General features: G+C 47.1%; 1 protein-coding gene across 2 annotated transcripts; it reads left to right on the top strand.

The window, feature by feature from the left end:
• Positions 1 to 2,837: 2,837 nt before the first annotated feature.
• On the top strand, positions 2,838 to 9,467 carry LOC126543348 (uncharacterized). Of its 2 annotated transcripts, none has more exons than XM_055078366.1 (5): positions 2,838 to 2,913; positions 4,168 to 4,273; positions 5,307 to 5,533; positions 7,369 to 7,696; positions 8,843 to 9,467. In XM_055078366.1, the coding sequence occupies exons 1-4, from the start codon at positions 2,902 to 2,904 to the stop codon at positions 7,684 to 7,686; spliced, it is 663 nt and encodes a 220-aa protein (XP_054934341.1). In that variant the 5' UTR covers positions 2,838 to 2,901; the 3' UTR covers positions 7,687 to 7,696; positions 8,843 to 9,467. The 2 variants fall into 2 exon arrangements, with proteins under 2 accessions (XP_054934341.1, XP_054934340.1); XM_055078365.1 differs by having other exon boundaries at positions 8,846 to 9,467.
• Positions 9,468 to 13,230: the final 3,763 nt, after the last annotated feature.

The following is a 13,230-nucleotide window of genomic DNA, read 5'->3' on the forward strand; positions in this document are numbered from 1 at the left end:
ACAGTTGGCGTAATATCACCTGCTTGATGGATGGCGAGGCATTATTCATGTGTTTATATAGATGGCTTCGTCACCAGAGCTCAACATCCGAAAATGTCATACGAGAGTTCAACGACGAATACGCATGCAGCTGGGACATCAGTAGCTCTATACAACGTCAGAGCTTGTTACCATATGAGTAGCGATAGCTTTTATGAAATTTTCAAAGAGCCTACGAAGTGGGTGATCACGATGGATACCATGGCGGCTTTCCCTATAATTAAATGTGCCCTTCTGACACAAAAAGATGCACATGTGACCTATGCTTTCCTGAAACAACTCTCAAGTTGGAGTGTGAAAACAACACATGGCGTGAAGGGGTTTACAACACTTCAAAGCAAACAATAATGCCCGATGCGTTGGCTAGTGCAGAATATAACAGTTTGGAATATCGTCTAACCTCCTCTCCCATTTGAACATTCGGCACGCTACGAAGGCTCGAACAACAATTGTGTCTCTAGAGCTGGTTCACAGTCAGCGCGAGGGAACCAAGCTTATATGTAGTTTACCGCCGTCTTGAGGACCGATTGCGTCATTAGGTTGCACAATGTACCTGCACCCTCATGCATCGTATAGGCACGGGAACTGCTTGCAATCAGTACATCCTATTTAGAATTACTCGTCCATCTCCTCCAGAATGTTCATGCGGCCCAGAAACGGTGCCTCAAACGAGAACTTGGTGTACTTGACACGCATCGATCTTTTTTCATGTGCCAAGGTATTAGGTTAATGACCATGAAAAACAGTGCTTGGCAAATGCGCGAGGGCACTCCGACGAGCTTTTCAAAACTGAACCAATTGCCGAAGCTGACTGCCCATCTCCGTATGCTATTGTATGACTTGCCCATGCGACGGCGTGAAACATAATCGGATACCTGGGACATCGGCGGTCTCCGTTTCAAATGCAAGTCTTCTCAGATGCCTTCTATATTCTTCATCGCATGTTCTTTCTTTCTTTTTCTAAGTTGTTAAGCGAGTGTAATAATTAATATGACTTTTAGTATTTATTTTGTTTTACTTAACGAAGGTGTGAAAAGTTTGCCGTCACCAACACTCGATGCCAAAAATTATTTCCAACTTAGTAAAAAAAACAAGGCAATGCCACTATCAGCACGTACACGCAAGCTACAATGATATGTCCACAACGAAGCATCCTAGAGAATAAATAAATAAATAAATAAATAAACAAACGCCAACTTGGAATTATCATCTATGCATGAAGTAGGACTAAGAAAAAAAGAGGCAGGAGCTATCAAGGCAGTGCCAGAAAGTCCTGAGCCGTGCTACCATTAGGGCTACAGAAGTGCGCGTCTTCACCTCAAACTCAACCCCCCCCCCTCTCTCCCCCTTCAGACGGTCAGATTTCGAGATTATACTTCAAAACCATGTTCCGTTCATTAAAATACCCGACGCTGCAACCAAAACAAGTTCTTTTCTTTCTATCTCTGACTCTGATCATAATGCAGAGAGCGAGCAGTCGCCCTTGGCAGCAGATGCTTGCTGAGTGTAAACTGGCGACGTGGTTGATAAGTGATAAAGAAGACAATCTCAGCGCGAGCCTAAAAGACCACTAGGGGTGTTCATTGCTCACACGGACTGCGAACAACGCAGTACTAGCACCACTCACATTTCGCGCAGTTTTCTTGCGGGCGACAAGGCGCACTTCGAACCCCTCTCCGTGAACACCGATACAGGGGTGAATGCCGGCGCTATTGCAGATTATGTTGGCCAGCTGACAAGTGATAATGGAAACAATATTATATATACATTATGCGCTCACAAACGTAAAGAGATTAAGCAACCTCATTTTTCCGCTTAGTGGCAAGTCCAGGCAAAATTTAATTACACTTAGAGGTCTCAGTGAAAAACTGTAGACTCACCTTTTCACTGTGGGCTTAACAATGTGATGCTACAACTCATGCGGTCCCCCCCCCCCCCCCCCATCATATTTAAGATCCAAAGACGGCAGAGCAAACATGGGATCACAGTGAAATAGCGTGTGAACTACAGATGTAACATGACAAGTTGCAACATTTTAATTCAGTATGTTCTTGCCCTAAGAGGCAGCCTCCACACACTAGGTGAGGTCGACCTGAAATGAAAAAGAAAGGTAAATGGTGAATTGAAAAAAAAAAAATGAACTATAACAAAAACAAATGTTGTACGGTATGAAGATCATGAGAAAAAGTCAGAACGGCAACACCACCTGGCGCAAGCAAGCCGATAGCTGGAGCAGTAAAACGAGCATGTTAACAACGGTGTTCCGGTGACGGGACTATCGACGACAAAAATCTATAAGCAGCGCTTAGCACGAGCGATAGCGGCATCATCAAGGGCTGCACGGCGCGGAGCATGTATAAGGCTTTCTGAGAGGCAGAGCCGAACACAACAAAGAACCAAAATAAGTGGGCTCCATGGCCCACAGGAACAAAACGTTTTCCTTCCTTCCTGGCGCTTCCAACGAAGAGAAGGCCCACCACTTCCTCGACCGGCCAACGGAACGAGCCGCCCACCATCAGCGCTCTGCCGCTGCGGCGGACTTTTCAAATCTGGGGCGACTCCGCGAAGACGCGTGCTTGGCTGTGGGGATACGTCGGCGCTCTCTGTGGCCGGCTGTGTGCGCCCTCTCCTTCGCACTCACTTTCGGCGGCCGAGTTTGTCTCGCGCGCCAGGGAGAGGGCAAAGAGGTGGCTGGAGATCCGGACAACTAAGCACACAAACAGAAAAGAAGCACAGAGAAGAACGAAAGGAGGTCGATCACTCTTTCGCTTTGCCGAGGAAGCCAGTATAAAAGGCAGGACGGGGAAAGTTCGGAGCTACATCACAGCGAGCATTCCCTGCTCAGCTGGTCCAAGTATCGCCATGCGCTCCCTGGTGAGTCCGAGAAACCGCGGCCCACCGCGTGCTTCCGTCCGGCGCGAATCGGCGGCATGGTCGCCGACGACGCCTGCCCCTTCCTCCAGCCCGTTGCTCAACGCTCGATGGATTTCACTGCATGTCGCACGTGGTAACTCTCGACGGTGATACGGTGGCCGATATCTGGCAGAGTGCAATGCACTAATTTCGCATTTGGTAGCCTTAATTGTTTATATCTACAGCACTTAATGTCTTCAATTGGCACCATTTTTCTTTGTTGTCCCCAGTCTTCCCAAGCGTCGCCAAGTGCTTTATTGTCAACTGAAGACCTATTCACAAATGTTTGCTAGAATCCCTCAGCCTACAACAAAAATCTCTGGAAAAAAACTTTGTGCTCAGATTTCTCCCCCCTTGGTTTTGTACGAAAACTGCAGGTGCGCGTCCCTTACGCCCTTTCCCGTGAGCTAAATAGGATTCGGGATTTCGTGGATTTCGCAAGAGCTAATATGCAATTGACTTCGTCCCAAACATTCTAACATTGGTGGGGTTCTTGTTGAGTGGTGATTGAACTGTTTTCTTCGTTGGATTGGGACCCTATAAAACACTGATTGAAATTTTGATGTGGCCGATAACACAGATTCAGCCATATGCAGAGGACACACAATTTATGATGTTGTCTGTCTTCTGTAAATGCTGTTCATCTCGTTACAATATCTCGAAAAGCTTTCCGCTTTGTGTTAGCATTTTTATCTGCGCTCTGCGTAATCAACGTTAAATCTAGTGCCCCTACTAATCACATACCCGTCAGCGAGCTGGACTTCCGTTGTAGCTGCAGCTTGAAATAGACTGAATCAGGCGGGAAAAAGTGAGGTACCCTCAGGTAGGACGTAGCTCAACTTATAACGCAAGAAAAGTCTTGAGGGATAGCAAAATTAAAAAGAAAACAAAACAAAAACACTAGGATCAGAGAAAGATAAGCCCCGGAGGGCCGATCGTCATCTTCCTTCCACAGCCGGTTCTTTTCTGCATTCGTATAGTGAAGAACTGGGGCAATCTCTGCGGCCGATATCTTATATGAAATGACGTCACGTTGACTTATTTCTATATTGGAGCTCTTCGCAACCAGGAATATGTTGTCACTGCGCTTCCTAAGTTCCAACCTTCCCCTTCGCCTTTTTCCCCACAAAGCTCGAAGGGCAGCTTCTGTGTCATTCATACCAAAACGAACCAGCAGCTATGCTGTGTACTGAACTTACTCTGGACACCTTTCAGATACTATTGTCTGCAGTCGGCCTCGCCCTCGCCGGCAACCTTGGCGGTGGCGGCGGTGGCTTCGGCGGTGGAGGATTTGGTGGCGGTGGTGGACATCACGGCGGAGGTATATGCTCCTGATTATTCTCCAGTGCAGACCGTTCATTTTAATATCGCAGGAAGAACAGAAATGCTTCAAAAAATTGCTTTCTTATAATTACGAAGGTTTATAAATAGCTTCGTGATACGGCTCAAGTAGGAAGTGCCTCACAACGGCGTGCTATCCGGACGTGAAGGTCCTTATATTTTAAACGTTTTGCCAACGCCATCTACACTATGCTTACGTTTCGGACGAATGTTATTAAAAGGTTAAACATGTAAAAGGAATTTACCTTAAATTCTAGATATTTTATTCCCATGGCTTCATTAAAAAAATTGGGATAACTGAAAGGTTGATTTACCAGAACCATTCACAAATGAGACCTCTTCATAGGCATGAAGAGCTCGAGACCTCACGAGCCCTTCAACTTTGCCGAAATTGTGTTAACGTGGGATTTATATGCAGAATTCTGCGCGCTTTTCGTTTACAAACTGCATAAGCACCAATCCGCTCGAAAAAAAAGGATACTCTGTAAAGTGTACCGTAAAAGGTGTTTAACTATTTTGTAGATAAACGATCTTATATAAAAACTATAAACGATCTTACATATATATTAACGATGGGCTATATGTGCTGAATCTCAATCTTAACTTGGTAGTATTGTAAATGAATTGCGTTGTTGCAAATGAACTGATAGTTATATTTTATAATATAGTTATTAAGTTGAAGTTTTAGATGAAAGTGGGTACGAATGAATAGTGAGCATGGCGAGCTCGCAGTTTTCTTTTACTTTAATCTTTACCAAAAACTGCGTGACCACCTAGGTACAGTAACGCAGCCGTGATATCTTAAATACCGAGCACAAGAGAGAGTATATAAAGGCAGGATACGATTCGTGGCAAGTTGAAGTTGCTATATTAGAAATATTTGCGGAGGAATGCACGACGAGGTTGTAGATAATTTTGACGTATTGTGTACAGTAAACAGCGATGAAGGCTCGCTCGAGAGAAGAATGTGTGAGGCATATTGACCACACATGTCCGTGGCGGTGTGCCCGTAGGTGGCGGCGGTGCCGGCGGTGGAGCCGTAGTAAGCACATCTGTGGTCGAAATCAAGAGTCTTGGCTCCACCGGAGGCGGCGGCGGCGGCGGAGGCGGTCACCACGGCGGTGGTGCCGGCGGCGGCTTCGGCGGTGGAGGATTCGGTGGAGGCGGCTTCGGCGGAGGTGGACACCACGGTGGTGGTGGAGGCGGAGGCGGCGGTGGCCAGGTCGTTGGAACGTACAAGGTTTGCAGACTTTCGCTTTTCACACCAGAGCCAACACGAAAGCCAGTACATCCTCGCATAACACGTGCGCGGGTGGGGAAGCCAAGGGTAAAAAGAAAGGCGAACAAATGATATAATCACTCTTTATCTAGGGGAAGTCGATGACATAGATATATAATGATTGCGTAATGATAGTTCAATATGATTGATAGTATGAAGCTGTGCGCTTGATATTAACGATATTCCCAACCAAACAAAACACCGTTGGTCTACTGTAAAGTGTGCGCATCGGGGATGACCGGTGTCAAACTGGAAGTGAGTTAACTACCACAACGGTTTTTCATACTTTGCGGAGTACAGCACAATGAGTAAACTGGAGGTACCTGTTAAATATTACATGTTTTAGGTGTTCGTTGGCAGTGACACATTATATCGAAACGACTAAGCGCATTCGTGTGGGGTCTTTCAAGATTCAGCTGCGCCGCTAGAGCAACCACAATGTCGCGCAATATCACACCATTTTTATTTGTTTGAAGCAGTAGTTATCAGGAGCGCGAAGATATGGCCGATCATGTTTGTCGATTCGTACGCTTGCCACATTTTGATTGATGAACAGCACAATGTGAAAAAACAAAAATGAAAAAGTGGCATGGCTAATTTGCTCAAGTGGATAGATGTTAACACTTGCAAAAACCAGTGAAAAAATTGAGACGCGAACATGTCACAAAGAGGAAACACCACAACGCTGGACTAGCAACTGACATATATTTGAAACACGGATCACCCTCGAGCATCAGACCGCTAACGCATGCGTAATGCTCTTAGCAAGGTACAAAATTTTTAAATTGATGTGCACACCATTTTTACCCTGACTCATCTTTAAATTCAGCCTTTTAGAAAACCTATTTCTTTATGAATCAGAGGGATAAACGGGACGCTGATGCATCTTCCTTCCTCTTGTATACTGACATAAAACGCCTCAAGTACTTCTCTTTCGATTTTCGTCCTGCCCCTGCCAGGTATCATCACATTTTCAAAAAGTGGTGCACAGTCATGCTGACGACAGTGACGACAATTAAAAGCCAGGTGACCAGCTCCTTGAGAGTTGGTCAACGCACAATGCTGCTTTGATAGGCTCCTGACAGACGTGCACCACGGTACACCCTCCCAGTGCCGCGTTTCTTTGCGCGTTTTTTTTTTTTTTTTGCGAAATACGTGGAGTAATGCGAACTCGCTAAAGGCTACGTGGTGGAGGGCTTACTCGCCAGGCGTGTCGTGCATGTCATGCTTGCCAATGAATGACACTGCGGACAGTGCACATTTGCTGGTGCATGCAAGCTGCGTGTTCTTCAGATTACTGGGGATCCTCCTAACGTTCTCCACTAGTTGCCAGGAGTTCTTCAGGTGGTTCTCAAGTTCTCTCAGTACTCTTCAGCACTAATTCTGGGTTCCAGCCAAGACCGCATGAAATTCTGCAAAGTAGTGAGGAGTGGGAGGCTCACATTTCCTGTTCGTAATAACTCAGTTGAAATATTTCACATAATCATTGAAGGCTGAGGTTGTTGTGACTTCGTTCCTGTTGCTTTCCAGTGCCAGCATCATGCACGTCTAATTGGCACCGGGCTTGCACCAGACAAGAAAAACGTTGTCAATACAGAAGCGAATATGCGGTTGAAAGGCCGAATAGTAATGCCTGTTGCGAGGGCGTCGAATATTTAAGAAAGGGTACTTACATTTTGAGCAAGAAAACATTTCAAAACAGTCAGGTAGTCGTTTTATACCAGTGATAGTCGTAGAAAACCCGAAGATGTTGGTTGCGAGTGCTTACAATCGCACACGAATCAATGTCCTTGCAGGCCGGCCCTGCCTACTTGGTCAAGGCACTGCAGCCCGTCAGCGGTGGCGGTGGCGGCGCAATCGGCGGCGGCGGTTTCGGCGGCGGTGGCTTCGGTGGAGGAGGCTTTGGCGGTGGACATGGCGGTGGACTCGGCGCCGGTGGAGGTGGAGGCAGCACGGCCACCTACCACGTTACTGTCAAGGGTGGTGGCGGCGGAGGCGGCGGTGGCGCTGGAGGATACGGCGGCGGCGGCTTCGGCGGCGGAGGACACCATGGCGGTGGCGGCGGCGGTGGTGGCCATGGTGGAGGAGGAGGAGGCGGCGGAGGATGGTGGTAGAGTACACCAGGTAAGGGCTTCACTCATTGGAGCTTTCTAGGAATCTCTGGTCGTACTTAAGGAGCCCTCTGCGCGCAAGGTCTATTTTACAGAAATAGACACCGATTAGGCTGATGATAGCCAACGCGATCGTAAATCATTTCGAAGTAAACGCATCGCGAGCTTCGTGAGAGGCAATTCATCACTGACCGTCTCAGGCACTCTACGCTGAATGCAAATTCTGTTGGGCTGTAATCGCCCGAGTGCTTTTGTAAGCTGTCGGGAACAAACGTCAATCAGAAGTGTGCCAAGCTGTCCAGGTCTAGGCTGAATCTGGAGTCACTGTCCAACGTGCAGCACATTCATTCGGTGTTTTGTTTTGTTAGTTTTACTGAGTTAGAAAAATGGTTTCAGACACGTTTCGTAATTATTCGTTCAAGTGTTTGCCCTCATGCACGGTTTAATTAATGTAACGTTGGGTGTTAAGCCAGGTTGATCAGTACGAAGTGTGACGACGTGAGAACGCCACAATGAAAATAAGAAAATAGGTGCTATACTTCTTGTTCTAAGTGAAGCAAATGCTAATTCACTACAATAGCTTATGAGGGAAGCCGTTCGTGTATGAAGTGTTACATGTCAGGACAGTTGAATAGAGTGTTACAGTAGCGGAATAAATCTTAGTACTTGGCGTTTGCCATTGACATTCACAAGAATTCCGTGTTGTAACGAATCGTTGGCGCGTAAAGAAAGACACACTTTCTGCAGAAGCCAGGAATTAAATAATCCAGAATTGTGTCAAGACCACTGCCATTTGTAGGATCCATTGTTGCTGGGCTGCACGCGACATTTTCGAAGCGATAAAAGGTGCCCAAAGCAGACGCAGTCACGTGCGCGGGAGCGGAGGTAACCGAAAAGTCCCTTTTATTTGCCACCGGCCTTCTGTATCTGCAGTGGTACTGCACATTTTATACTTTGCAATTGTCCGCTTGGCCATGATACGAAGCCGAGGAACTATTTGAGGGCCGACAAATCACCTTGAGTTAATTACTACCTTGAAACTTAACGGTTGTTGAGGATGACGGCAAAATCTGAAACAGTTTGATTGTGACGTCAACGTGAAATTTCTATTCGTGGGTACGATAACGGGACAATTCTCACCGTTCATTCTCTCTTTCAGCAGCAGCCACTGTACCATCTCATCATTCACAAGTGTCACTCAATAATCGCCAAAAAAAGCTGTAAGAAGCACTCATGGAAGCCTCGTGTGAACACAGACAAGCAGCCATCACGTGACAGCGAGTAGAGCAATCCAGTGTGGATGATCCTACCACTACCGGGAGCACTGCAAGCCATGGAGGGCCGATAAAGATGAAATACGCATGAAAGGAAGAAGTCTCCGCGACATGCTGTGATAAGAGGCGGAGCCGCCTGAAGCTTTGACTTCCTACGGATTAGCCGTGAACTTGAAATGGTCAAGTCTTTTATGGACCGACTGCGTCAAAGATGTCTTCCACGCGGCGACGCCCTCGCATACGATCGACCTGCCAGCCATGACCCACAATGTGGAGCCATAGTCGCAGTGACGGCACCTTTACCTCGGCTGAAATATGCCACAAGAACAATAAACTACGGTGTCCTCTCATGAGAGAGGCACAAAAAAAGCAAACCCCTTATGCGTGTGGTCGTTCCTCAAACAAAGTTTAATTGAAAAAAAAAAAAACTAGTATCCAATCAAAGATGATGCACCTTTTAGGTATTTTAAGTAATACTTTATGCTAAATAAATGACCCTTATCCATGACATTTAAGTGCCTTCTTCGAACATCTTACCTGCGCGAATGACTGCAACACTTCAGCATGATCTTTTTTTCTAATTTGCGGCTTTGTTCTGCTAGCCCCTTTGGTATACTTTCTCTCTTCCTTTATCTTTCATCATCCCATCTACCCATTCACTAGTACAGGGCAGTAAACCAAACATTTCCATCTTGTTAACCTTCTTACATTTCCCCTTATTCCTCTCTCTTTCTTGAATCCAATGACGTCCTTAGCTTTTTGAGCACGTTTCGTGATAGTAAGTCTGCACGCATTTAAAAAGAGCCCAATGGTTTGGCTGTGGCCGGTACCACTTAATAGATATCGTGGCATTTATAGCTCCTAACACTGCTGAAATTATACGTCAGCATGGCTTTTTTGCAGGAAGTTTATGTCAAAGAATACTTGCTACGAGGCACCCGATGGTTCTCATGGCTGTTCCAATGATGACGACCGTTTTCATCAGCTTGCCGGAAACTTTAGGTCATCTTCGAGAACATTTACTAACTCCATGACTTTTACAGACCTCAAGGAGGCATCACCTCTGCCACAAAGAGATGAACCTCAGGTCACCGAAATATAATCTGAACTATAATGAACAGCGGGTGCTGATAGATTGAGCAGCTTGATGGTGGAAAGGATGGAACCAACGTCACAGACATTTGCATAAATTTGGTTGTCATAAGTCTTCGCGCTGCAGTATTTTCGGCTTTTTCCCGTGTTTTACTGGGAGACGCCGCTCCCATTGCCACGGCAACGGAAGTGGAGTCGGTAGAATGCCGACGCGACGTGACTGCTTCGGCAGGTACCGGCCCGAGGAAGAGAAATTGCCCTCCTAGTCAAGCTGACAGCGAGGACACCGTGTTGTACTTCTGCTCAAGCGATGACGTCTCAGATGACGAAGGCTTCGAAAGAGTGGTACACCGCAAGGCCAAGAGAAGAAACATCAGCGGATGATTTTCATCAAGTAAGTCTACCGTCATGCCTCGGTGAAGGCCATCGGCGCACACAATTCTTTTTGTGCCGGACACACCTGCCGATAACTTCAACCGCCTTAATCGACAAGTGATTTCCGTTTCTCTGGAGGCTCTTGTCCCAGGAGAAATCAAGGATATAAGAATTAATACTCGAAAGAACGTCCTGGCTATTGATGTCCACACCCAAAGCGCAGTCAATTCTTTGATGACAGTAAAGCTCCTGGGCAACATCAATGTCCACTACCTCATTCCGCAGGACAACGAAACCACGGCTGGTGTTGTTTATGATATCGACAAATCGATTAGCGACAGCGACCTGACAATTTTAATTAAGCCTGCCACAGATGGTGTTGCCTTACTACAAGCTCGGCGCCTTGGCAAGTCGACCTGTGTAAGGCTCGTGTTTAAAGGTGACTGCCTCCCTTCACATGTAAAGGTCGGCCACTTTCGGCATGTGGTACGGCCTTTCGTACCCAAACCACTTCAGTGCAGAAAGTGTCGAAGAATTGGACATGTGAGCGCTGTCTGCCGAAATACGACATGCCCACGATGTTCCGAACAACACGACACTGACACTTGCCATGCAACAGTGCTCAAGTGCCCAAATTGTAAAGGCTCGCACGCCGCATCCTCAAAAGACTGTCCACGCCTAAAGAAAGAGCAGAAAATTTTGAGAAAAATGGCTAGAGACGGATCGTCACACAGAGATGCTTCTGCAGCGATAAGGCGACATCGCTCCCGGAAACGAAAGTCTACGAAATACTCTTCCGGTTCAAGGGAAAAGACTCGTCCGGCAAAGCCGTCTCCTGTTCCATCTGTCTCCAGTAAGAGCACGAATGTCAGCGATAAAAGCGGCCCTGCTATTAAGTGAGGCGTGGCCAGCACTGCCGAAGACATGCCACGCGCCAGAGCCAGAGCACATGACTCGCCACTTAACGTCAAATGTCACTTCAGTTGACCAAATGCGCGATAAGGATTCACAAGTGATTGCTATGCTCAAATCGCTCCCGAATGTCATGCGTCTACTACTGACAAACATGGACACTCCGGCTGCTCGTAGCGCACTCCAAGTACTGGATGCGCTGACTCCAGTACTTGAAAGCATCGCATAGCACCATGGCCCGCCCCTCGTTGCCTTTCCACAAGGAAGCCAAGAAAGCATCTCTATTGCAGTGGAATGCCCGTAGTCTCAAATCGACAATTTCTGATTTTAGACACTATGTCTTCGAAAACCAATTTCCCATTCTCGTGATTTGCGAACCGAACGTGCAGAATGTTATACGCATTTCTGGCTATGAAGCATTCATGTCTTCTACCTGTGGGGATGTGAGCAAGGTAATTGTATAGATTAGATGTGACCTGACATACGTGTTACAACCAGTACCGCCTCACGACGACAACCAGTACGTTTGTTTAATTGTGAAAACGAATAAGCTTACGTTCACACTCGTCGGTGTTTACATTGCTCCTTCAAGTGGCTTCGACTCCAAACGACTGCACGACGTGCTATCAGCGACACCCGGCCCTACGATTTTCACTGGAGATTTTAATGCTCACCATCCGCTTTGGGGGAGTTTGAAGATGGACTCCAGGAGAAGGAGACTAGCATCTTTTGCCACACAGCACGACCTTTACTGCCTCAACGATGGTAGTCCGACATATTTACGCGGGCTTACATACAGCAGCTGCCTAGACTTGACTCTGGTTTCTCGTCGTCTTGAAAGAAACGTGCAATGGTTTCCAGACATCGAATCACACGGAAGCGACCACGTTCCAACGTACCTGAAGATCAAGGGACTATTTAAATGCCCCTCCACGACCCTCCGGAGAATTGGCTGGTCGGCGTTTTGGGTCGCACATGGAGGAAGTATATCAGCAAGGGAACCATTCAAATCTGGAACACGAAATTAAAAAAGCCATGCAGGAGGCTACGCGTGCTTTTCAGCCTTTCCCGAAATACGAAGAATTTGATACCGAACTGCGGCGACTACGAACAATTCGCCGGAGGGCTGAAAGAAGATACAGGAGAACCAAATCCATCCATGATGTCAAAGAGGCAAGGCGGATGTAAAAGAAGATTCAACGCCGCATTGATGCACTACAATCCCAAAGATAGAAACGTTTCTGTGAGTCGTTGGATCCACGTCAGCGATTGTCTCAGATATGGAGAACTGTGCGTGGACTTCGCGTATCACCGCAACAGCGTGTTCCTTTCAAATCCCTCGCTTTGCACCAAGGTCGCTGCGAACTAGACATTGCTGAAGAATTTTGCTCAAGACTTGCCAACTCGCAGCTCCAACGCGCACTTAGACCTTGTGCCACTCCTGTGCCACGGGATTCCCGCATGGATGTAATGTTTTCAGTGGAGGAGCTTGAAGTGGTACTGGCGACTTGCAGGCGCTCTTCGTCACCTGGGCCGGACGGCGTTACCTAAGCGGCGCTCGCCAATCTTGGGCAGAAAGCACGACTCATGCTACTAAACCATTACAACGAGTCTTGGCGCAACGTGAATGGAAATGCAGCCGCTTGGTTCCACTTCTCAAACCTGGTAAATCACCGTTAGATTTGCCATCGTACCGCCCCATCGCTCTGGCCAGTTGCCTAGGGAAAATAATGGAAAGAATGATTTTGACTCGCCTGGAATGGCACCTGGAAAATTACAACGTGTACCCAGATGCTATGGCTGGCTTCCGGCGTGGGCGCTCATCCATCGATAATGTCATCGATTTGGTCAAGTTTGTTCAACATCAAAAACATCTGAAACGACTCACTGCAGC

The sequence above is a fragment of the Dermacentor andersoni genome, chromosome 1 (assembly GCF_023375885.2).
Source record: "Dermacentor andersoni chromosome 1, qqDerAnde1_hic_scaffold, whole genome shotgun sequence".
NCBI classification, from domain to species: Eukaryota; Metazoa; Arthropoda; class Arachnida; order Ixodida; family Ixodidae; genus Dermacentor; species Dermacentor andersoni.